This window comes from Bicyclus anynana, chromosome 3 (genome assembly GCF_947172395.1).
Source record: "Bicyclus anynana chromosome 3, ilBicAnyn1.1, whole genome shotgun sequence".
Taxonomy (NCBI): Eukaryota; Metazoa; Arthropoda; class Insecta; order Lepidoptera; family Nymphalidae; genus Bicyclus; species Bicyclus anynana.
Window position 1 is genome coordinate 14,098,243 of NC_069085.1, and position 26,768 is coordinate 14,125,010.

Genomic DNA, 26,768 nt, shown 5'->3' on the forward strand with positions numbered 1-26,768 from the left:
TTAGTTAGTAGTAGTTTTAATTTATTCAATTTAATTAATTTTAATAAGATCCTTGTGTTTTTTTAATTTTAATGATACGGAGTACAAGAGTGGACCTGAAATGGACCATCTCCTTTCATCACAGATAGAATAATGTAAGCTAAATTAAATTAGAAAAAAACTACGAACGCGTATCTCACTATGCAAGCCAGAATCAAACTCAAATAGCAGACAATGTTCCGCTGCGCCAATGTGGCTCTCACATATTGAAGTATTTAATTTGATTCAGCTAAACTGGTATCTGATGAAACGTGATAGCGTATGATGATTTGACTAACAATTACCTACGGATTAATTAGCACCAATTTTATGACATTACGAAAAAAGGCAGAAATAGCTGTCTACGAATACCCAATGAGCGTGAAAAACTGAAGGATAAACAAGAATTACACCAGCCACGGGTGAGGCGAGTATAAAACCGATCGTCGTTACACTTAATTATCAAATATCAAAGCAACTTATTTCACTGCGTGCGTAGTTGAAGAAATTTAAAACGTGAAAATGTTTTCATTTGTTGCGGTGAGTCGGACTGTGAATGATTGGAGATTCCGTGAAAATTAATTTAACTATAAAGTGATTCATTCTTAAATATAGGTACCTAGGATAAAAAGGATTATTGTAGGACGTGAACAAATAACATAAAAGAATACCGCCGAATAAAACGAATTTAGTTGACTAAGAATTCAGAATCTAGACATCTTCAAAAAAGTGTTCATATCTTGATACTGCAATTAAAATAGGTACTTAAGATAGCCCAACGGACTCTTCATGACGTTAAGAAAAATGTGTAAAAATGTCAAACTCGCACATTAATTGAAAAGTAATTGAGAAAGTTATAAGCATAATTTAAATAAATATCTATATTTATTGAAATAACTCAAAAACGATTGGTGTTAATAAAAAATGTGTTTATAACATAACAAAATAGAAAAAAAATAACAGCAATTTTCTTAAAGGGGAGAAAATTTCCAATTAATTGCATCTATTGTTCAATGATAGTTTTTATTTAAAATATTGAAAATAAAGCACCGCGGGGCCGCTAAACACGGACGTATCCCCGCTAGAGCGGACTCAAATAATATTTTTTTTAAGTACCTATTAAATATTAAATAAAAATTTAAAAATTTATTGTGTAATAGTGAAACTTGAAAGAATCAAGTAGCATTGGCAATTTTGTTTTATCTATTGTATAACCGTGGTTTAAAAATATAAATAGAGGTAGCTTACAGGTAGGTTTTTCAAAGACGTGACAGTTTAATGAGAAAAATCATTACTCAATCAATTAAACAATACGATATAGGAACGTAATAATGTAAAGCTAAAGTATAAAGTACTTAATAGCAGTGGCGGATTTACAAATTTAACGCTAGGCTGCTAATTTTTTGCAGCCTCTACTGAACTAGCTCGCAATCAATACAAATACTTAAAATTGTAAGATTGCAACTTTTATTTTTTTTTTAATTTAATATGACTGTACAGTAGAAATAAAATATTAAAATCAAATGTAACATTTGTTTAGATAGTATAGACGTTTATTAACCTCCTAATACGAGTATAATTTACATCAAATAATAAAAAAAAATATTTTTACATTTCCAAGACTCGTTTTCTTTATTTCTGTAGATAAAGTTTTTAGATCAAATTTACCGCCACTAAAATCTACCACCCTAGCCTACTGGTAAATCCACCACTGCCTAAATGAAATTGTTTGTATTTATTCAGATTGCATGTCTCTTCGGAGCCGCAGCCGCCGCTCCGTCCGGCTACGGAGGACTTGGTGTAGTCGCAGTGGACAGTTATGTAAGCACACGTTCATTTATTATTTAACAGAAACACACGACTCCGTTCGCGAGAAAAATTGAAAAATAACCAACCATAGATTTTACCTATAAAAAGTAGCCTATGTTCTGCTCCTAAGGTCCAATTTATCTCTATACCATACTAAATTTCATCCAAATCGGATTTGTGAAAAGGTATAATCAGAGAGACAAATAGATAGACTTACTTCGCATTTCTAATATTATGGATCATAATTTAAGTCTATAGATAGAGATAGAGAGCCGTGACAGCCTAGTGAATGTGACCTCTGCACCTTCAGTTGTACATTTAAAAAAATTAAATATCGCGTGTCTCAAACGGTGAAGGAAAAACATCGTGAATGAACCTGCATACCTGAGATTTTCTTAATTCTCTGCGTGTGTGAAGTCTGCCAATCCGCATTGGGCCCGCGTAGTGAGCTATTTGGCCTAACCCCTCTCTCATTCTGAGAGGAGACTCGAGCTCAGCAGTGAGCCGAATATGGGTTGATATTGAAGAAACTGTCACAGAAAACATAACTGTTTCATTTTAACAGTGCTTAAATAAGGCTTCGATTTATGAGGTAGGTAATGGGTTTGAGACTATAGATTGATGTTGAGAGTGTAGATTGGGCTAATATTGAGACTTTTTTCAAAGAAATTCTCAGTAGCATATCCGAGTTGGTAAGTTAGTGGTGTTTCCGTATCTCGGAGAGCACGTTAAACCAGCCCATGTCATTATTATCAACATAATTATGAGTGTGATATGACTAAGCCCGCCAACTCAATCTGAACAGCGCGGTGAGATTAAGCTCCAAAAATTTCTCACGGCTATTGCCACCTAAGTTGGTAGTTGATACATAATACATATAACTAGGTACATACTAGTGTAACATTTCGTATTGTGCTAAAAGTGGGTTAGTAATTAGTTTATTAACTTGTTATTAGCAATTCGTTACTTTGTTGTAAGTAAAATAAGAATTATCTAGGTTGTTACTTGCACACGATTGCACCGCGTTTTTATTTATTTTTTAAATACTACGTAGTTACTGTACTGATTAGTCGGCTGTCGGTGATTCGTGTCTTTTTTTAATTATGATCATCATCAGCCGATAGACGTCCACTGCTGGACATAGGCCTCTTGCATGGACTTCCAAGGACAACAGTCTCGAGCCGCACACATCTAGTGGCTCCCTGCAACCTGCTTAATATCCTCGGTCCACCTAGTGGGGGGTCGACCAACACTGCGCTTTCCGGTGCGGGGTCGCCATTCTAGCACCTTGGACCCCAACGGTTATCTGATCGTGTTGGTGGCGATCTCCATGATGTCATGCACATTGCATCCAACACACGATCAGAAGGCCTAGTGGCAGTTTCATACTGATACTATTGCGTTAACGTAAACGCGAATTTCTAAGGAATTGAAACAGCGCCATCTCTTGGCACAACTGTTTCAATTCCATATAAATTCACGTTTACGTCAACGCGATAGTAACAGTATGAAAATATTGAAAACCCCCATTAGGCACTCTGTTTTATCAGATGTCGAACAGTTAGCGCTGCAGGCATGTAGGTTTGTCGTACGGTGGGTGGCTATCATTACTGGTTTTGTACTTATTTAGTAAATTATTGTTAAACAGGCTGTCCCACGTTATGAATTCAACTACGCCGTAAATGACCCATCCACGGGAGACAACAAGGCCCAATCCGAAGTGAGAGACGGCGATGCCGTCAAGGGCTCTTACTCCCTCACCGAACCCGACGGCACCTTGCGAGTGGTCGAGTACACCGCCGACGCGGCCCGCGGGTTCAATGCCATCGTCAAGCGGATCGGAGGCGCCGCCCATCCGCAGACGCTGCAGCTAGCACCAGTGGTCGCCAAACAAATCGTCACTGCACCAGTCGTTGAAGAAATTGCAGCACCAATCATCGCTCCGGTCGCCAAAATCGCAGAGCCTGTCTACTCCGCAGGTCTCATCAACGGAGGTTGGGGCAACGCTTGGGGCAACAGCTGGGGCAACAACTTGGGCAAAGGCTGGGGACTGGGATCATGGGACCTCGGCAATCTAGGAGATCTAGGTCTCGGTCTCAGTCTCGGCCACGGAGGATGGAAACACTAAATTCTGAGTCTATGTAAATAGTATTATAGTACTTCACGTCTGAACATGTTGCCTTTTTTCCTTTCAACTTGTTCGGTCACGAGAATTCTTATAGTGCCTATGTAAGACTTAAGAATTGTTAGTTTATTAGGTAATAAAACCTAGCAAATTAAATTGAAATAAGTGCTCCAAATTTGTCTTTTTATTATATTACATTTTTCAGGAAAAATTTCCAACTCTCTCCCTCCCTCCAACCCTCCCAACACACCTTAGTAAAGTACATCCTCTCTTGATGAGTACTGTTTACCAGCAAAGAAATTAGAAATGAAGGTAGAAAATGCAAATTTCATAACTTATTTATTTTAAATTATGTATGGTTTGTTTATAAAATGTTATGAAAAATGTCTAACAATATCTAATTGTTTTAAGGTTATTAAACAAATTAATTTCCATAAAGTTAAGGACAAATGCATTATAATTATTAGTAGGTGTGAAATGACTAGTGATTTATACCCTCATTTATAATTTGTTTATTGGTAAACAGTACTCATTAAGAACGGCTCTAGTATAGGTATTTTTTGAATTTCCTGAATTAGTTTTGTGAAATTAGCTTACATCACTCTTTTAGATTAGTGTCATCGAAAATAGAAATGATGATGAGGTTAATGATGCAATCAAACCCAAATTCACAAAAAAATGAAATTAAGTTAAACAGCAAAAAACTTTACTACACATTTATTTTTCATATAAATAAAATACATATTCACTGATACTGACACATTTACATCTTTAAATGCACATATTTTGAGCTATAAAGTCTCCACACACGGCACCCACAACTCACGTACTGACACTGAACACGACAACAATCTAAACCGATGAGACAGAACAATGCTAACATTTACACACGACGTATCCTCGAATCGCTTTTATCCATTTCCTACTTTTACGAGTAGGTACCTAAAGCCGCCCCAGATTTTTGTGCGAATCCCTGCGCGAGCGACAAGAACTGCCATTTGTTCCACACTTGCCGCGTTCCTTTGTATAAAACCGACAAAAATCGGTGAACAACAAAACATCGACATCGCGAAAAATAGGTGAAGTTACTTCTGTTTTGCGGAGGATTCGCGCGCGATTCGCACGTGAATGTAGAGCGGCCATTAGGCTAAAGCCACGCTGGGACGGGCTTAAGAAACCAGCGCATATCCACGATTGGTTAGCTATAGCTTGGCAACTTCGTAACACTCCCAATGATTCGCGCGGGCCGGGGGATGTGTAGCGATGTATGAAACTAACGACCAGCCCGTCGCCCGCATATCATGAGAGTGTCATCAATGAACTTGCCAGACAATAGCTAGGTACTATGTGTTCGCGTTTATATGCGTTAAATAAAGAAAATATTTGTTTCCAAACATTATGTTATACTAGATGCTTATTTAGCTTGGAGAATTACTTTTGTTTTATTAAGTAGATTTGTATACAATTGCTTGATGTTTTTTTAATCGATAAAATGAAGAAGCTAGTGAGGCACAAACAAGTACAATCATGTCAACATAAGCTCTGTTTTGAAAAACGCCTCACGCCAGCGTGGCCTTAGATTTAGTATTTTACGAGTAAATATTTTTGTAGAATACAATTCTCTATGGACAATATCACACCACAGGCAGATCACAGCCCAAAAAATACTTGATGGCATATTTTTATATTATACATAATTAATCCGGCAGTAGTATTATTTATTCGAGTTCGAAGATATTCAGCGATTTTTGCAAAGATTACATAAATGAAAGTACACTGGAATGTACAATGGTCGCTTGAAAATTCCAAACAATTTTTGAACTATGCAAAGTAACTAAAAACATCTTTTACAGTCTAGCTTATACCTTTTAGTTTATTCCATTTATTATAAAAATATTTACTAAATGACAATTTTATGTATTTCATTAAAAAAAAGTTTTAACATTAAAACTGTCATTCAATAATGGATCTAACGAGCTAACCAATCGACTATATAAAACTAAATCAATGAACATCAATGACATATACAGCGTTTTTACATATATATATAAATAGACATTTATCACGAGAACAATACAGTTAATTTTACGAGAAAATACGCCAATGATAGACCTTAGAATACTTCAACGTACGTCCGTACATCGCGTCACAATAGTTGAACAAAATGGCGCCGGCCGGCAGGCAGCACCCGCAGACTACTGCTCACTTACATGATTCATCTAATGTCAGCCACTGACCGTCCAATAAGTTCATGAGTTTGCAGCGCTAACGGAAAGATATCCGATAAAACTGATTGTGTGTATGTCGCGATGTTCATGACATCCTGCAGATCGCGAACGACACACGATCAGTTTTAAGGTCCGTTTATATTTACAAAGTGTGTCACAGACAAGTAGCGTGGCAGACACCCACAGACACCGTCTATTCACACTGCCCAGCAGGTAGCTAGGGAGTGTCCCTAAAGTACTTTTCATGAAAGAAATCCCCCAAACGCGGCGCTAATGTCTTATTGGCGCTCATTGTCATTTGGTAATGGCGGTCTATTGTCATATGTGTAAGGCGCTGGCAATTTTAGTTCAGAAAGAACTCTACAGACATGAACCGCACAGACAAAATATTCTTTCCGCGAATTCTGGCCGGGCGCGGCCCATGTCTGTCAATGTCTGCGCGGCCGCGTTACTATATAAATACGTTAATAAACACTGTAGACTATATAAACCGACCTTTATTGGATGTCCTGCAAACTCATGAACTTAATGGATGGTTAGTGGCTGACCTAAAGTTGATGAAGAACTGTGAACTGATATCAAATTATAATAAATAAGCTATTAAATCTGTGTTCATACTAAAAGTAATATCAGACTGCAAATGGTCACTTTCTGCTCTAGTGATTGTGAATAAGCAAACCAGTATCACTTCCAATCGTTGGTCATAGATTGTTAAAACGGAGACTCAACTACTACTAACAATGACAAAATACTTCTTTGTTTAAACTGTACTTTTATATATTTTGTACTTGGATTATGATTTTTCATAAAGTACAGACACTCCCTATAACAATAATGCAGCCAAATTAACAATTTTTGTTTTAGTTATAAATATAAAAAAAAAATAATAATTTTAAATGTAATTAGCTAATTCTTCCTATTTTCTTTCAATCAATGTTCCACAAAATATTTTATAACACATTTGTTCGTAAAGGGTCTCTTATTTCACCAATTTGAATATCGTAATGACATTAAATACATTTATAGAAAGTGTGTTTTCTTGCAAATATGTTATAAAACGTCGTATGACATACGTGCGCTTTGATAATTACAGCCTCTGCTTTCTTGCTAGCTCTCGCCTACGGCTCGGGCTATCAATATCGCCTAGGCTGTAATTTTCAACTCACAGCAATTATATCATAATGTAGTATTATCTAATAATATTTAAACAATTTTGGCATGATTCAAAAAATTGCGAATAAATTACAAGCGTTTAAGTTTTTTGTAGCAGAAAGGTTAGAAGCGGAACCACACGCATGACATTCCAAAATCCTTTAAAAACGATTGGCTTGATTTTGGAAATCAAACATCATTTACATGCTTAGGAACCTTTTTGACGTCGAGTTGGTGTCGGCGGTGACATTTCTGTTAAAAATAAAAAAAAAAACAAGAAAGGAAAACGAAAAATACGCCAAAGATTATAGATGTTAAAATTAATTATCACCTTCCCACCACCACCACCACCAGTCGCCCAATATTCAGACAAAAACGTACGTTATTGTGCCACACAAACTAATTCGATAGCTCAGACTAATTATCATAAGGACCTGCCTCGCTAGACGTTACTTCTATGTCAAAGTACATGATCAACGATCTAATGCGATTTTATAAACTGTCTCTTTAGTATCATAGTTTAAATCGTGTTAAATACCTCTTTTGGGTAGTTGAATGGCGTAATAAACGCGCAAAAACTTCTAGTACAGTATAAGATATATATAAACTATGCTCGATTTTGTTTGTGAATTTGGGTTCCTTCTATAAATGGTCTGAGATGGCAAGCGTGTGGTTCTAGCATAAAATACCTTAAGTCCATCGGTTGAGATGATTAATGGTGTGTACAATCAGAACAATTACAATTTCCATCATATCGGCATCTGTCGCGATGTTTTTATAACTCGACAGTGTGAGTCTCGAATTACTCTCTGGCTCTCTGTCTAACACGATACAATAAATAAAGAGAGATATAAACGAAACTGTAAACTAAGTGTTAAGTTATAGAAACATCGTTACATCATAGCGATACAGAACGCTTATAATTTCCAACTTCATTACCATGTTTTGATTTTAATCATCATAACGAAAAAAAATGTCGATCTCTATTTTCGAATTATTAATGATTTCTCTCTTAATGAAATGACTAAACGGCTCGATATTCATCATGACTTAGTTTATAGCCAGCGAACGAATATAATGTCTGTCTTGAGCTAGCGCTTCGAAAACTTTAATTTTAGTTATCGACAACATGTCTATAGGGTATATCATTCCCATATTTTTTTTTACTTTTTGAAGAGAAAGAGAATTTATGTTTAATTTGGCTACAGAACCCTATCTGTCGGAAGCAATCACGTAGACAATTTATTCATTTAAATTTACGTTAAATGTACGTTATATGTGCATCCTTATTAGTAATATTTGATTGATACATACAATTACGAGAGTTACGTAAAGTTTGATGTAAAGAAGGCAGTAGCAGGGGAGCCAAAGGATGCTGGCAGCTCGAAACAGTTTTGTTCGGAAGTCCATACAAGAAGCCCATGTCCAGCAGTTAATGATGATGTGGCAGTATCATGATGAGTCGAGCAGTTCACTTATTTCATTACAATCAATGAATGTCTGATGTAAGGGAGGCAGTATCACGAGCGGGCGCGGGCGCGGGCGCGCTAGCGGCGCGTGCGGCGGCGCGGCGGCAGGTGTTGCGGCGCGAAGCGTACGTGCCGCCGCTACGAGACGCTGTTGGCGCGCGCGTCGCCGAACAGCCACAGGCAGGCGCGGTCCACGAGGTACGCGAACAGCATGTCCGCTATCAGCACTTGCACTACTATCACCCGATACTGTAACAAAGTTATAGTAGTAAAGCCAGAATAGCTCAACGGTGAGAGCGGTTGGACTCATCACCGGAGTGTGGTGGTTCAATCCTCACTCTATTGGTTTATTGTCGTACCCACTCCTAGCAGTCTTTCCCGACTAGTTGGAGGAAATGGCAATATTGGTCATATTATAAAAATATAGCTAATATTCTTTTAAAAAAAAAGTTATAGAGCATATTTTAAACAGCTCACTCTCCTTATAAGGAGGTAAGGCCTTGTAGTGGGTATGTTGACTGAAAAACAATGGTCGAAAATGATCAATCAAATCAAACATTAGGGAAGAACAGTTTTTTTTTTACGTCTTTGTGTACTTGCCAGCTAATGTATGGTTCACCAATAAGTCAGCTATTTTTATTATCTTCAATATGACACATTTTCTATATCTGCTGCCCGACAACAGTATACTGAACAACAACACTATACTCACATCAGGCGGGAAGTAAACTATCTCGAAGGCACTGGTGAGGTCGGGCACCACGCCCGTGGCCAGCGCGAGCACGGTGCCGCCCGACAACAGTATACTGAACAACAACGGCTTGTTGTCCTTCAAACCCTCCATAAATGGCTCTCCCTGTAAATAATCCAATATATAACGTAAGCTCCAGGAAACGAAAACGAAAATTTAAATCTTTTCATAGGCCAGATTTTTGTTCATTTTTATATTTCGTCTTTCATGTCAAAGTTCCATAGTATTTTTTTAATTTAATTTGAGTTTAAACTCATAGCACTTGACTGCTATCATCAAAACCTGTGTGTTTAGTCTAGATTAGTTTGTACAAACATAATTTCTAAATGAGCGAATAATAAATTATAAATTTTAAGAAGTTTTCGCTTAACTGCTGGATTAAGGGTCAAATACAGAAGGCAGTGATTCTTGGGACTTTTTAGTATTTTATTAACATTGTTAAAAATACAAAAAAAAAACTAAGACTATACTAAACTAAATAAACTACTACTATACTAAATAATTATATTATTATATTTTATGAGTATAACACTTTATAACCGCTTGCAAAATACATCATCTATCTTCATTATTAATAAATTTAATTTTCGCGAAATAACGGCTACTTCTACTCAGTATATTTTCAAATTATGTATGCTTATGAAGAACAGTAAGTAATATTACCCTGTAATTGATGGCGAATGTTGAAACTTGAAGCGCCATTGAAATGATATAGACGGTACTGTTCAGTAGATCGGGTGTGAATACGCGCTCTTCGTCTTCGGCTAAATCCATATCTAACTTTGGCGTGGTATCTCTGTTCAAATAAAAAAAATATATTTTAGAGTTAAAATGCAAATCAATGAAAATAAAAAACCAGCCAAGTGTGTATCGGGCCAGGGGTAGGGTTCTGTAGATTAAGTTTCCTTCCCTTATATAATGCACAAAAATACAGATAACGATACCCCACACCATGGGATAGACGATAAAAAAATTCATCCGCACTTTGGATGTAGGGAAGGATCCCCAAAAATGAATGTTTTTACTACTTTATAGACATAATTTGTCCCACATAACTTTCATCTTTCTAGTTTTAACAGACTCGAAATCAAAAATTGCATACATAGAGTAACTTAAAAAACTGTTTTTTAAGTTGGTCGACTATTACTCTATAAATAGCAATTGCTACTTAGCTGTAATAGTTTTCCTGGTCATTTCATTATATATCCTACTCTCGTGAATTTTTCACGTATCCATAAACAACCGTTTAGGCAATAGAGGGTGGGGACGCTTGACTCTAACAAAAATTAGCTATTAAAAGCATAATATTTTACAAATGGATCCCTAAATCAAAAAAATATTGGTAGAAGACTCCTCACATCCATGATTCAAAGACCTATCCAACGATATCCCGCACTATGAAATAAACGAGTAAAAAAAAATGTTATCCTCATTTTACATGTACACCACCCTAAAAATATTTTTTTAAGATTTTATTTTATGACTGTTCAAATTTATAATGACGTACATACTCATGCTAATTGCCAGCTTTCTAGTAGTAATAGTCTCTGCGCTAAGCCTCGGACAAACCTTCCTTGTGGACTACGGAATCCTAAAAATGAGAGCTACATGTGATTTCTACGATTTTTTCGGACACACAATACAAAATGTCTCACCTTTCCGGCGACCGTAGAGTAGCTTCACGGACTAGATACACCAGACACACGAAGTGCACCGCAAACTGCGTGAGCACTGTCATTATCGTGTACACGTTGAATATGTTCGGCAGAGGGCGCTGCTTCGATAGCTTCGTTAGTGGCTGAAATTAATACAAGGGCATGATAACTAACTAGGTCTTTGTCTCATAACCTCTCCCACATAGATCACTAATACAAATAGAACTATAGCTTGGCAAATTCGTTCGTAACACTCCCAATGGTCCGCGCGGGCCAGGAGGGGGGTAGCGATGCCCCGCGCGGACAATTTCACCAGGCCATCAACGAACTTGCCAAGCTATAGGATATCAATGTAGATTTTGTATAATTCTAGAATTGTACAAAATCTAGATTATATCTCTGAGTCAAAGGAGGAGGCTTAGTAAGAGCCATTTTCATCGCACTCAGTCAGCGAACGGTTATGAAAATGTTTAATTTTCGACTATTTTAAAAGCATTTAAATAGTGCGGGAGAGCCAATATTACGGTTGTTGCTAGTAATTAATACAGTGTATGTAGTCATTTATTTGATGACTAATTTATGTTCTCGGTTCACAGTGCGCTTATATTTATTAAGTAAAAACTAATAGTTTGTCCATCATTATCAGATGTGCTGCTATTAAAGCGTGATTTGCCGCGTAAAGTATTTACTCACTCAGTGTCATTCTCAGTCCTCCGCCTTATATAACCTATACTCAAGGCATATTCAATGTGTACTGTTTACCAACAAACAAATTAAAAATGAGGGTATAAATCTCGAGTCATTTCACACCTACTAATAATAATTATAATTAACATTATCTTAAATTAATGAAAATATTTTAAATAACATTTTATGAGAAAGGAATACAATAATAATTTAAAATAAATAAGTTAACAAATGACATGCGTTTACTAACTTCATTTCTAATTTTTTTTGTTGGTAAACAGTCATCATTGAGTATGGCTTCAGCATACACTATGTACGTCAAATGTGAAATGTTGTTGTAATCTATGTTCAATTGATCATATAGGAGTTAACAAAAAACCAATAGTTACCTTAGACCTGGATATAAAGAGGAAACATGAGGCTAAGAGCAAACTCTGGAGCGTGGCTTGCGTGTCACTGAACTTGATGCCGTCCAGGTACAACACTGACTGGCTGTACGCTAATATCAGAGCGTTGAGAGCCAAAATCTTGAACATTTGGAGGGTGGTCACTAGTGTGCAACGACCCTGCTTGATGATGTGGCATACTGGAATAAAAATATGACACTGTTTATGACTAACGAACGAACTTCATGCGTGTAAAAACATTGAAATAACGAAAATACTTATTTATGACTAGCAGTCACAGTTTCAACCGCGTAGTTTCCGAATTTGTGGGAATACAGGTACAGAATTAAATCAATCTTTCCTCTTTATGATATTAGTATAGATGAGTAAATAAAATGCCGGTTATGAATTTTTCGTCTATAATAAAACTGATACGATATCTTCCGTGACGAGAGAAAAACAATGTGGACCTAATAGCGGCTTAATCGAATCGCTCCCTCAAAACCAGCTAGCGCTGCATGTTCTTTTTATTTATGTAGAATTATGCTGAGTTGGGTCCCTTTACTGGGTTATGCTACACATAGCAGGATATTGCCCTGAAGATTAAAAACAAAGCTCTTTTTCTTTTTCAAAAGACGCATCACATCAAAAGAGAGCGAAATTTTTGGTTTCGCGGATATTGATCGTCACAATACATCCCGTAAAAAATAAAACCGGCCAAGTGCGAGTCAGGCTCGAGCACGAAGTATTCCATAATATTACCTATCTATAAAAATGCCAAAAAAATCATGTTTCTTGTATGAGAGCCCCCGTAAATATTTTATTATATTTTTTAGAATTTGTACACAGCAGTAGAGCTAGTAGTAGCTAGTAAATACAGCAGCAACAGATACACATCATCTTTGGATATTTCAACCGTCTTACTATCACCGTTCATGAGATATTGCCTGGTGACAGACGGACGGCCGAACTCCGTTTCACTTACTACTAAGTATGCTGGAGAGGCGGCTGGTGAACGGCGCGGCGACGCTGGCGTCACCCAAGCGCACTATCTGCGGCTGGTCGTCCTCCTCCAATTCTTGCATGGCTCTCCGCATGGCCTCCGCGCGCGCCTCCGCCCGGGCGTTGAGGGCGGGCGGCAGCCGGCGCGGCTGGGCGGCTTCAGGGCGGCGCTCTTCCCGTCTTTCCTTAGGACGCTCTGGTGCGTTGGCTATTATAGCTACGCCCACCTGTAGACAATTTTTTTTTGATAAACTAGCTGCTTCTTCTTCTTCTTCCCTCTGGGCCGTTTCCGCACTTGGCCATGTGATTGGCCGTTGTACGTGGGTCCTTCAGATTCACTCCATCTAGCCGATCTCGCTCCAGAAGCTTAGCAAGCTGCCCAGGTCGCCGAAAACTAGCTTAACAGCTCTGAGTTCTAGGCCTTTTGAGCCTTTGAGTATTTGCTTTAATATTACTATAGTTTTATATAAGACTATCATATTCATATTAATTTTTTTCCTTTAAAAACAAATTCTTTTGTACCTTTCACACTATAATAAAACGAACTGAATCATTGGAAATTATTAGGACAATTAGAAAGACCAATTGTAATTCAAGGCAGATCACAATCTTTCAACCTATTTTGAGGTTAAATTATTTGTATTGAAGCCACCTATAATTTCTATTAATCTAATGCTTGCAAACGTCCAACGATTTTTGCAAAGCTCTCATTTGCCTTATATCCTATGACAAATTAATACACAAGCCGAAGTCGATAACTACCAGTACATCAGCTAAAATCACAAATCAATAGGTATCCAAAATATCGACCAAAAATTGTTGTACTCGTATAACCATCAATGAAGATTTTGTTGCTTTTTACTGATGTTTGAAAGTAACTTGCATGTAATGGAGTCTAAAATTTATTTGAACCTACAAAAATCTTTACATTGGATTCTACTTGAAAATCAATATCATCATAATGCCACTTTAATATAAAATTCTCAGACTGTTGTGAGATAAGTATAATCAATGTAAATTAAATTAGTTTTAGAGTATGTACTTACATCTGCATGTTTTAGAGCACCAACATCATTTGTTCCATCTCCACACATAAGCGTCACGAATCCGAGGGATTTAAGCGTAACTATAACGAACTCTTTCTGCTTTGGCGCGAATCTAGCGAACACTTTTATGTATGGAATGATTGCTAGCAAAAACTTGCGGTGATGTGTATTCAAATATGTAAGGCCTTCTCCAGTTATACACAGCTCATACTTAGAAGTTAGTTCTTTTGGCGTTTTAAATGGCTGCACTGGTAGTTCTACAGTTTCGTTGATAGATTTCCAATGCCATCCATCTTCGATTTCACTTAAAATAAGTACATCGCTTTTTTGAGTAAACTTCAGTTCCTTTGCTACATGACACGCGGTCAGGGGATTGTCACCAGTTATCATTACAACGGAATGTGACGCGTGAATGATCTCAGATATCGCTTTTTTCGAATCACTTTTCAATGGGCATGATATTATGACGAATCCGACGAAAGTCAAATCAGACTCGACATCTTCTCTTGACAGATCTCTAACTTCTTGCGAGGATAATTTTCCTAAATTTCGGTAACCTAAAGCTAGTACTCTCGCGCCTCTTCTAGACAAAGTTAAATGCACGTGATCGTAATGGCTCGGAACTTCCTTCAACATAGTTTTCACAGTTTCAGGAGCACCTTTCACACTACTAATGTAATGTGTCTCTATAAATCCTCTTTCGTTAACCTGATAGCCAGCGACTACAGACATTCTTTTGAGAGCACTCGAAAAATGATTTCTATGAACTATTTTTAAGCCAGGAGATTTTCCTTTCTTTGGTACAACAGCATCTCCTTTGGTAAGATTCCATTCGGCCGCCTTTAGAGTTGCTTTTTCTAAAGGATCACCTACAATCCCGTCATCCAGTTGCACTAATGAATGGCAAGATGCCAACACTTGTACAGTCTCCATCGGAGCTTCCGACAGAGGTATAACTGTAGCATCTGTGTGTTCGCCTATACCAGCTACACCTTCTACAACTAAATTGTCACTTGTTAAGGTACCCGTTTTGTCGAAACAACAAATTTCAATCTTCCCCGCAAAAGGTATTCTAAAGGGTTCTGTACAAAATACAGCTAGCTTAGACAAAGACAACAATGATGTATTAACAGCCAACGATAATTCTATAGGCAGTTCTGGAGGTACGACTGATGTTAAAATTAAGGTACATTCCAAAAATAGTTTGTACCTGTTCCTTTGTGGATCTTCGCAACCTTTGATCCACACGTAGGCTGCCGCCGCAATTGCGAATATTAACAAGAACATAATAAACCCGAATGTTTCAAGATTGTTTGCTGTAACTCGTTTGACGCCAAACAAAATCGTTCTCAACAGCTTTCCTTGTGATGTATTAAAACCATTGCGAACAACATAACCTATACATCCATTGTCTGGAGCTTTGAGACCAGATGATACATTTTTACTGGGCGATGAATGTTGGACTATTTTAGTTCCTCCAAACAACAAATGTAATCTCCCGTCTCCTTTGATATCTAACTTTTGTTTCAAATCTTTCGCGTTCTCAATGGATTCCTTCATTTGTGGGACACTCTCACCAGTCAACATAGACTCATCCACTATACAAGATCCTCTTAGAAGAACAATGTCACATGGAACCAAGTTGTCACTGAGAGAACGTATCAGAGACACTATATCCCCTGGCAACAACTGATCACTCATAATCTGACGCCACCTTCTGTTTCTGTACACATTAATGTTGTAAGGTTTGTTACCCATTTTCCTAATCTCAGCCATATTCCTCAATTGCTGTTGTACTAGGGTGCATTCAAACATAATCAACATGAACAGGGTAAAGATAGAATAGTACCAATATTTGTCCAAACACCAAAGGGCTACACAGAATACTTGGAAAACGAAAAATGGAGCTGTAGCTCTCTCTTTAAATAGTTCCATAAACTCTGGTACAGCCTGCAATAAAAACATTGAATAACAATAATTGTTACTTTGTGGTAGTTTTATGATATAGGTACAATGATTTGTTATTTTTCATATTGTCCTTATAAGAAAGAATATTTGAATCTGTGAACCAAGTATAGGCTAAGTGGGTTTTGAGTTACAATATCTGCAAAATCACTGTTTAATGTTTCATTAATCTTTCTAATCCCTAGCAATTATCTTAAATGTGAAAATTTAGGTGCTCATCACTCAAAACTTATAAAAAAATATTTGGTGATCCATTTAAATGAAATTTTGCAGAGTATATATACTTGTTTCTATGTACTCTAACGAGTAGACAATGTAAGCAAAAAGCTCTATAAATATAATAAAAACTATACTTTACCATAATCATTTCATTTTTGCCATATTCTTTTTCAGCAATATCTATTGATTCATCATCAGCATATCCTTTAGATTCCATATATTCTTCAAAACTTTTGTTGTCAGGAAACACAACAGTATGAAACTGTTTCTTGTTCCAGTCATATACATACTTACTTTTTTGAAATGTGAACCAGACTTCTGGATTTGTACTTCCTTTTTTTAAAGACTGAAAGAAACTTCAATCATATTAAAGCCTTAATGGCACACAGTAAAGGGAATAGATAAAACACAGAGGTTACGGGATTGACTCCCATCTGCTGGTCAAAGTTAGTAAGAATGTGTTATTATTAAAGTATCTAAATAGTTAGAGAGGTACGGTCATATTTGTCAAAATAAAAAAAAAATGTTTAAATAGTCTCTCATTGACTAGCAGAAAAAGCCACGACTTTGCCCGCGTAAAAACCGATGTAAACTTTCAATCCCTATTTTACCTTCTATTTATATTTTTTCATGATATGTTTATTTATAATGTTTGATTTATCTACACTTATTAAACTATAACAGGTCCAATTCTGTACATTCATTCATCATCATTATCAGCCAATGGACATCCACTGCTGGACATAGACCTCTTGCATGGACCTCCAAGCACAACTGTTCCAAAGATAAAAAAAAAAATCCCTCCAATGAAAAATTTCAATTCTGTATTCTGTGTAGTAATATAGTGTATTCTTATATAGTTATAGTCTTTATATAGTATTATATAGTTTTATTAAAAGTATAGATAGATATAGATATAGCTCTATATGACTTGAATTATTTCTGCTGCCTAGCAGCAATGCTGTGATTTATTAGATATGGTTGCCTGCTAAATTATAGGAACATTGGCTTTACACCTATAGCAATTCTGTGATTCATTGATAAGGCATGGCAGCCTGTAATTTTTTTGCCACATTGGTTCCACACCTGTTCCACAGGTTGTCAAGCACAGCACACATTGTAAAAAGTATTCCTTACCTGGAAACAACAACCAAGTGTTGCAATATGAGTAAAAGATGTTGAAATTGTTGTTGTAAATTGTTGATGATTTTTTAAATCCATTAAACTGATCAATGTTGCTATATGCAGGCAATTTGCTTTATCTGTTAACTATTACTACCCTTATTACATATAATGCTGAGCTGTTCCACCCCTTCTTTTTTTAAGGGACTAGGAACTTACTACTTGTACTTTTTTATTAGACAGAAATGCTGTCATAAGGGTAGGTAGATATGAATAAATGTATATTCTTGCTTTCTTTCTTATTATATATATTAAATAAAATTGATGTCTTCCTTCTTTTAATAAAAGAAATCTGACTCGTTGAAACATTTTTCATTTTGTACAGCTAATAATTATGTTCATAGACAACTTGCACCTGCATAAAGTTATTGTTTACCTTAGTATGATGAAGCTTTACTATTTCTGAAAATCCATTATTAGCAGTTGGCACAACTTTGACAATTTCTGCATGCAAGGGGTCCTTAACCTGCAATTAATGAAATGCCACATTAAATAAGTTGTAAGCCATAAAGAGTTTTTCAGATATCAGCATGGCTGTAGCCTGTATGACGTTCATATTAACTATAATATTAGGCCAGAAAGAACTTCTTTAAAACATCATATATATATATATATATATATATATATCAACATATTTTTCATCAGATGAAACAATTTACAGACCGGTAACACAGAAATTCACAAAACGCTATTCCATTAGGAAGGGCGTTTTGTGAATTTGCAAAAGATGCCCTCGCAGGTGACAGATAAGTAAGGTACCAATTTAGCAGGATAAACATGGCGAGTACACATATCAATATAAGGTTTGGTACACACCACGCAAAACCATCTTCAAAGCGACACTGTGTATTTTTGGTAAACACATAATACATACTGTGAATTGAGGCAGACTTTCAACAGTGAAACAAACTGTAGTAAAAATTGTAGCATAAAAATTTTAGTTATTGATGAAAGAAAGATAAGAGAAAGACCAAAAAAGATAGTTGTAGTGTGTGAAATGATATAAAAGAGTAGGATATAATTTAACAGAGACAAACAGGAATAGTATTAGAGGATGATAACAGTAAGAGACAAATTAGTGCATTTCACCACTACCCCTATTATTAATAAGAATGGTAAGTTAAGATTTTGAGATTGTTTTAGGTTTAGTTTATCATAAGCTGTAAAACTTAAGAGTGCACCTGTAAATACATTCCATACAAAATATTTCCTGTACTGTGTAGCTAGGTAGTCTTATTTATTACATACATACTAAACTGTATGTGTATTCTACATCATTATAAAGGTAAATAACAAATAGGTACACTCACTGGCGAGCACGAGAGGAAGCATTGTATGTGAACGCTCCAATAGCAACAGAGGCAAATGAGAATTTGTACAGTTGCTACAACAGCAACAATTACGAAGCCAGCTTCGAAGTTCTCATCAAATCCATATACGAATATCCAGCAGTAAAATATTATCGGGTAAATCAACAGGAACGGAAAAACAGTCCCTTGTAAAATAGTAGCCACAGGCTTGAACAGCTGAGTATATTGCACCAAATCATCGAGTGATCCTTGCATTTTGTACGGATAACTTAACAATCAAAACCAAATTATTTGTATATTTTTAAAATATCAATAAATGTACTTTATCATAGTCACGCTCATATAAAAAATTACACTTCTACATTGAATAATATCAATCTAATTCGATAAAACCGAATTCAAAACCCTTGGATTTCCCAAATCCCAACATGACACGAAACGAAATGAACTTTTGATTTTGACAAATGACATGACATGACATGACACGAGTCATCAATGTTGCCATTTTAGTTTTTAATATGACAATGTCTATGTTCTAGAGACAAATCCAAGTTACTTGCACATGCAACTGTGTGAGCATCGGTAAAAATAAAAAGTTGACTAAAGTTAAAGTTCATACATCCAGGCGACCGGCAATGTCAATGAGGGAGGCAACTTTGTATGGAGTCACTGCAGACTTTTCATGGAAACATTTAAAATGAGACAAAGAGATTCTTTGTCTCATTCTTACTGTGACTACAGGCTTCAAAGGGCTAGAACCCAGAGCCGTAAATCCAGTTTTAAAAAAGTTTTTTTGTACTTTATACTTTATCACTGTACGTGGTATTTTTTTTTTACTGGTCACTGGTTTAAAAATAAGAAAGTTTTCTTCCCGAAGTTTTCATATTTTTAGTGGTTTTTCATGTGATTTAGTGATAAAGTGTTTCTATTTTTCTCTCCCTGTTAGCTTGAGGATACTCGCAGCAGTGTGATTGAGACTAATAGCAAATTGAAGACAGTGACTTTTGTTATTTTGAGTTTGTGACTCTTTTCTAGTTTGTTAGATATTTTAACATGTCTGACAAATATAGAAAGTGTGTTAAGTGCGGTGCATCAGCTTTTAAGGACCCAACGCTTACTTTCCATTCTTTTCCAAGAGCCGGAAAGGCATCTAGTTGTTCAAGGTAAATATGATCATGTCTCTCATTTTCGTCTCCCTTTTTTCCTTTAAAAAAATCAAAATACGTGACCAAAGCTCAAATCTGTGATGAATTTTGGTTTATTTTAAAATATTGTGATTTTTCAGGCTTCGAATTTGGGCAGAATATTGTTTTGCAAATGTAACTGAGAAAGAGTTGAAAGGCTTGCACGGAAGCCACAAGTTATTGTGTAGTAAGCATTTTCATCGCAGTGCATATACAGATGATACAATGAAAAAGTTAAACCGTGATGCTGTACCAAATGTGTCAAGTTCACCAGTCGAAACATCCCAGCAACATTTCGTTTCAGAGGTATGAAATTTATTACTAGAAATTTATACTATCTTTATATTAAACAAAGCCATTACCTGTATGCCTCTTTTTTGGAATTAAATTTAAAAAGCTACTACAGAGCAAAGTTTTGGTATATAATTTTCAAGATTTTGTATAAATTGGTAGAAGTATGGCAATAATTGTTGGAAGAGTCAGTTCTGTTCTGTTTAAAATAAAACAATAACGTGCATGGTAGGTGCAAACTCTTCTATGATTCTACACCAAGTCTGTGATGGCATATATGAGTAGGTATCTTATGGCATCTGCAGATTTTGTACCTCAGAGCCATGTTAAGCCATCAGTACTGGTTATTATCATTAACATCTGATAGTCATTAATGGATTTAACATTATCACCTTATGCCTGTCAACTAGCATCAGAGCAGCATGGTGGGCTTAAGCTCCATATCAACTCTCCTATAAGGAGGAAAGCTGGGCGTTGTAGTGGGATTTTAAAATAGGCTGATGATGATGAACATGTACATATTGTATTCCCATGGGTATGGAATCTATACAGGTGAAACAGCAGTGTTCTGCTAGTACGTTATTGTAAATAGAAAATAGGAAAAGGGGAATGCCTATCCCCTGCCCAGGCTTATCCTAACCACCCAGCAATTTACTTAAGTATATTAGCAGCTGATAATTTATTAATTACATTGGAATAGAGTAAAGAATAAAGCGATCATAGCTTGTCCCCGTTGTTGATTTTGAATGTTTTTCCTTATTTCAGGAATTGTCAGTGCCTCTACAACCCACTATACCAAATGTGCCCATCTTGTCTCAGCCACCAGATACACCACATAAATATTTAAGTCAAGTGGTATGTAATAATATATAAATATGTTGAAATATTTCATGTAATTTTAAAAATAGTATGATTTTATGCTATAATAAAAATTGCCTTATTTCAGAATCCTTCTGTGCCTTCACAGTTATCTGTACTGGATGAGCCTATATTGGTTCTGCCAGATCCATCACAGCAAACTATAATTTTAAAGGTATGTAATGTAAGATGCAAAATTTTATTTTCAAATATTAACTTAAGATAGTAATTTCACTGAACTAAATGTTTTAAATAATAATTATGACCTATGTGGCAAAAAAGTGAGCTGTCTTATAAATGGAATGTCCTGGGTTTGATTCCTGCTAAGGAATTTCAAAACATTTATAACAAGTGGACGCCTGTGACTTTATCCATGAAATGCAGTTTTTCACAAATACTGTGTGAATCATAGATTGTTTTGGGATAAAAAGTAGCCTTTATAACTTGCTTTCAGTTGTGTGCATTTTAAGTAATTAAATATAATATTAAATTTAAGTAATTAAATATATATGTTACATGGCCTTTGTGGCGCAGTGGTATGCACGGTGGATTTACAAAATGGAGGTCCTGGGTTCGATCCCCGGCAGGGCCGATTGAGATTTTCTTAATAGATCCACCTTACCGACAAAGACGTACCACCAAGCGATTTAGCATTCCGGTACAATGTCATGTAGAAACTGAAAATTAAGGGGTGTGGATTTTCATCCTCCTTCTAACAAGTTAGCCCGCTTCTATCTTAGACTGCACCATCACTTACCATCAGGTGAGATTGTAGTCAAGGGCTAACTTTTAAAGAATAAAAAACGAATGTGTCTCAAACAAGGACATGAGACAGTGCGTGCATGAAGTTTGCCAATCCACATTGGACCAGTGTGGTGGACTGGAATTGGCCTATCCCCTCTCATTCTGAGAGGAGTCTTGAGCTCAGCAGTGAGCCAAACATGGGTTGATAACGACAACATTCAGATACATAGTAACCCAGCTGGTCTGGTGAGAGGCTTTATCTAGTTATTATCCTACTGACAGAATACAATCAATTTAGCAATCTGGTATTATACGGAGTTTTAACTGCCAGGTTAGGTGCTCCCATCTTAGACTGCTATCAAATACCCTCAAGTGATATTACAGTCAGGGGCTAATTTGTATCATTAATAGCATCTTTCTCTATAATTTATATTGATTACTAATAATGCACATTGCACTTTATTATTCCAGAGCCCTTCTGTGTCAAAATCTATACACCCAGAAAACCAACTTGGCAAGCAACAACTTAAAAAATGCAAAAAATATCTGAATAAAATATATAGGCTGAAAATGGCCTTGAAAAAAAAGAAAAATGTTAAAGGAAATAGAAAATGCTTTTTAGAAGCTCTGACAAAAACTGAATACTTTGAAAAATTTAATCAATACTTAAATCCAGCTTTTGGTGTGCTTCTACAGAGTCAAATGACAAATTCACGTAGGAAACTACAGGGCCGACGTTGGACTTTAAATGAAAAAATTTTAGCATTAGCTATTTATAAAAAATCTAGTGCCTGTTACAAATTGCTGCGAAGAATGATGTGCTTGCCAAACCCAGGTACATTAAAATGCCTTTTAAACAGAGTATATTTACCATGTGGAGTGAATAAAAAAGTTATGGCAAGTTTAAAAGAAATTTCACAAGGTGAAGAAAAAAAAGATAACTTATGGGTTTTATTATTTGATGAGATGTCAATACGAAAAAATTTGATTTATAACCCAAAAACGGATGCCATTGAGGGGTACCAAGACCATGGTTCTCAAGGTAGAAACCAGCAAATGGCTTCACATGCCTTAGTTTTCATGTTAGTGGGACTGAGAAAAAGGTGGAAGCAACCCATAGCCCACTTCTTCTCAGGAGACTCAGTGACGGCAGATAGACTTCAAGCCATTATTAAAGAGGTATTAACTTAAGCCATACTCAATGTTCACTGTTACCAATAAACAAATTAAAAGTGTGGGTATAAATCGCTAGTACACACATAATAATAATTATACTTAATTTGTTCCAAAGTTAGTGAAAATAGATTAATAAGCTTAGAAAAATTAGACATATTTAGTTATGAAATTATCAAATGACATGCATTCTCTACCTTTATTTCTAATTATGTTTGTTGGTGCACAGTACACTACATACTTATGCCATACTCTATGTATAAGTAGGTAGATTATATATTTCTGTAATCTAATATAATAATAGAGTAGTTGACTCATATCAATTTCAATTACTATATTAATTTTGTGTAGTACATGGAATAAAAGTCCGAAATATACTGATACTGAATAATAAAATTTAAGAATTTCTTGTAAAGCTTAATTCACATCACATTTTTTTCCAAATTTTCCTAATGGTAAAAATGCTGTAGTACAATTTGTAACGTGACAATTTTACTTGATATTGATCCTAATCTTATTATTGTTAACTAATATTTTTGTCAAATGCTCCGATTGGTATAGGATTTGTTAAAGTGACATCATGAAACATAAACCATCATGGCCAACAGTGTTTTGGCTCGTATTGTCAAAACAATATTTACAAATAAAGATTTTCAGGTACTTAATCACATCTTGAGAAAAAAATTTAATCTAGCAGAACAATAATGGACAATTTGAGACTGTTTTAAAAAAAGTGTCAACTAGCCTATTGCTCAATGTGTACTAAGACAACAATTTTTCTGTCTGATTTTTATAAATTGTGTATACTTGTTTTAAAGTCAATTTTTTTTTAGGTATTGGCTGAGTGTTTCTCACATAACTTGGTTGTGGTTGCAACTGTTTGTGACATGGATGGCGTAAATATGAGGGCGTTAAATGCGTTGGGATCCACGGTCGATAGACCTTTTTTCATATATAATGAAAATGAAATTGTAACCATAATGGATCCTCCGCACCTATTAAAATGTTTTAGAAATAATTTTCTTAAACACAACATAAAGTGTCCAGATAATTTTGCAACCAATGCAGTATCAGGTACTGATATTTTTTTAGAATTAATAATTGACTTTATACTGGAAAAGATTGAAGTATTTGCAAGTCTGGCTAATTCATTTCTTTATTTACACTTTACAGGAATAGCAAAATGGGAGCACATTAAAGAGTTTTTTAAAAATGACAATAATAATCCGAATTTTGTTTTTGCACCTGCACTCACAGACCAACATATACATCCAAATGGGAAACAAAAAATGAAAGTAAAATTAGCAGCGCAAGTGTTAAGCCACTCAGTTGCAGCTGGGATTTTTGCAAAAGTAGCCAGAAGTAAGTCATCATCATCAGCCTATTTTAACCCACTACAGGGGCAGGCCTCCCTCCTATAGAGAGGGACCCACCATGCTGCTCCAATGTGGGAGTATGCAGGATAAGAGTGATGTTGTTAATTTAACGGCCACTATCAGATGTTATTGATATTGCTCAAGACCAACAGGTATATCTGAGGTGCTCTCTGAAGTATGAGGCAGAGAGGTATAATCCACCAACTTTTCAACTAAATGATTAGGATTCTTAATGAATTTAGAAGAAAGAATAGCTCAGTACTAGGTATGCCATTACCCAACCCAGGAGTCTAACCAAGGATGGACCTTGTGATTCAAAGGCAAATGGGTTTATCAATAACCATTGGATCAACGAGGGGAATAAAGTAATTTAAGTGTTTAAATTCAGTGATAGTAATTATAGTTCATACAAGATTATTCCATAAAATTAATTGCATATATATTTTTTTTTCAGATGAAATTTCACCTGAAGCAGTTGTTACAGCCACCTTAATTAGTAAAATGGACAACATATTTGACTCACTGAATGCAGATACTCCAGATTTAAAAAGAGGAAAACGATATTTTACAAATATAACGAAAAAAAGTGAACATTTACAGTTGTTTCATGATATGAAAACACTGTTTCAAAATATTTGTTTCATTGGGGTTCGCTGCGCTCCTCCTTCTGTCAATGGTTGGATCCGTACCATTAGGGCTGTGGAAAGGCTTTGGCATAACTTGCAAAAACTCAACATTAATGCGTTAGCTACCCGACGACTAAATCAAGATCCTCTAGAAAATTTATTTGGTTGCATAAGAGGTCACTGCGGGTCTAACCCGAATCCAAATGTACCACAATTTATTGCAGGATTGAAAACAAGTATTGGATAAAAGTAGCCTCAAAAATTGTGAAGAAGATGCAAACTCATTGATGACAAATATGACCACTTTCTTAAAAACAAACACATATACATTGTCCACAAATTCAAATACATTGTCAACATCTAATAATATTCCTGACGATAATACCATTATGCCAGACGCAGAATCTGATGAAATGCAGGCATGCGCATATGTGTGTGGGTTTATTTTTAAAAAACTTAAAAACAATACTTGTAAGTTTTGTAAAAATATAATGATCACTAAAAATGTTGAATCCATACATATATTCACTACTTTTAAAGAATATAATGACAATAAAGAAAGTTTAAATTATATGAATATTGCATTTGTTGAATGTGTAGAAACATCTGCCATAATTATTAACGAATATTTAGTAAATCATTCACATACTTCAGAATTAAAAAAGAATATCAAAATAAAATTAAATGAGATAATTACATTTAATTGGTTAGATGGATGTCTGAAGCATAAAATAGAGAATATTGATGACATTATTAATTGTGTGTCAGCAATATGCATCAAAAGATTCTGCACATTAAAAAATAGAATGTTTTCTGCAGAAGCATCCAAAAATGCGCTGCATCGGAAAATTAAAATTCTTAAACATGACTGATTAAGGTTAAAAATCAATTATTAACCTTCTTATCATGTGAGATTCGTGCTTAGTAGTGAGCCGAATATGAGTTGTCAATGTTAATGATGCAAAGATAATAATTAAGATTAACTATAATCTATATAGGTAACTCATTAATAGACCTATGGTGAATTTCTAGAGGATCTAGAATAAATTAACTTTTCACAACCCTCATGATGCATCCACTAATGATTAAATATCTTGAAAGAAGGGACAAGAGACCTTCCATTGGTACAGGTGGCAAGTCATGGTAGGCCAAAGGCTAATTGGAAGTGGCCCTTAAAAGCGTAGATGTAGGCTGCCAATCTGTCCTGGATTATGCTAAAGAATACAGCCTTTGGCTTAATTTAACCTGTTACTGTGATTTTTTTATACATGCTGTGATTGCTGTGCTGATCATTATGACTATGTAATAAAACACTTAAAAAAAATAATTTTGTTTGCCTTTTGTCATTCATCTAATATCTTCAGAAAAATATAAGTTAAATGATTTAACTTTGTTAAAATCTTGCATGTTTAGTAACAATAATGCTGTATAATACAGGTTTATTTTGATGCAGCTTTGTTACTGGGCTGCTTTTCAATTGCAATATGATTTTGACTGAGAAATAAACTCTGT

At 35.5% G+C, this 26,768-nt stretch overlaps 3 protein-coding genes across 3 annotated transcripts; 2 read left to right on the forward strand and 1 right to left on the reverse strand.

The window, feature by feature from the left end:
• The first annotated feature begins 463 nt into the window (after positions 1-463).
• Positions 464-4,127, forward strand: LOC112058311 (larval cuticle protein A3A-like). Its single transcript, XM_024099032.2, has 3 exons — positions 464-558; positions 1,762-1,839; positions 3,476-4,127. Exons 1-3 carry the CDS (start codon positions 541-543, stop codon positions 3,953-3,955), a joined length of 576 nt encoding a protein of 191 aa, XP_023954800.2. The 5' UTR covers positions 464-540; the 3' UTR covers positions 3,956-4,127.
• A 527-nt stretch (positions 4,128-4,654) lies between these two features.
• Positions 4,655-19,463, reverse strand: LOC112058293 (endoplasmic reticulum transmembrane helix translocase). Its single transcript, XM_024099012.2, has 10 exons — positions 19,005-19,463; positions 18,071-18,160; positions 16,652-16,858; positions 14,329-16,278; positions 13,266-13,509; positions 12,284-12,480; positions 11,208-11,350; positions 10,216-10,348; positions 9,514-9,657; positions 4,655-9,050 (listed from the first exon to the last, which is right to left on the reverse strand). Exons 1-10 carry the CDS (start codon positions 19,257-19,259, stop codon positions 8,940-8,942), a joined length of 3,474 nt encoding a protein of 1,157 aa, XP_023954780.1. The 5' UTR covers positions 19,260-19,463; the 3' UTR covers positions 4,655-8,939.
• Positions 19,464-19,657: 194 nt separating this feature from the next.
• On the forward strand, positions 19,658-26,583 carry LOC112046793 (uncharacterized). The gene is made up of 8 exons (XM_052891080.1): positions 19,658-20,167; positions 20,290-20,494; positions 21,245-21,334; positions 21,426-21,512; positions 22,553-23,260; positions 24,088-24,328; positions 24,428-24,616; positions 25,085-26,583. Exons 1-8 carry the CDS (start codon positions 20,058-20,060, stop codon positions 25,501-25,503), a joined length of 2,049 nt encoding a protein of 682 aa, XP_052747040.1. The 5' UTR covers positions 19,658-20,057; the 3' UTR covers positions 25,504-26,583.
• The last annotated feature ends 185 nt before the right edge of the window (positions 26,584-26,768 follow it).

Coding starts and splice junctions, on each gene's coding strand:
- LOC112058311 (XM_024099032.2), top strand. Junction 1,840..3,475: donor TAGTCGCAGTGGACAGTTAT/GTAAGCACACGT, acceptor ATTGTTAAACAG/GCTGTCCCACGTTATGAATT.
- LOC112058293 (XM_024099012.2), bottom strand. CDS start 19,259: ATGCAAGGATCACTCGATGATTTGGTGCAATATACTCAGCTGTTCAAG. Junction 13,510..14,328: donor GTGCTCTAAAACATGCAGAT/GTAAGTACATAC, acceptor AATTGTCTACAG/GTGGGCGTAGCTATAATAGC. Junction 9,051..9,513: donor TAGTTTACTTCCCGCCTGAT/GTGAGTATAGTG, acceptor ACTTTGTTACAG/TATCGGGTGATAGTAGTGCA.
- LOC112046793 (XM_052891080.1), top strand. CDS start 20,058: ATGTCTGACAAATATAGAAAGTGTGTTAAGTGCGGTGCATCAGCTTTT. Junction 20,495..21,244: donor AGCAACATTTCGTTTCAGAG/GTATGAAATTTA, acceptor TCCTTATTTCAG/GAATTGTCAGTGCCTCTACA. Junction 24,329..24,427: donor TGCAACCAATGCAGTATCAG/GTACTGATATTT, acceptor TACACTTTACAG/GAATAGCAAAATGGGAGCAC.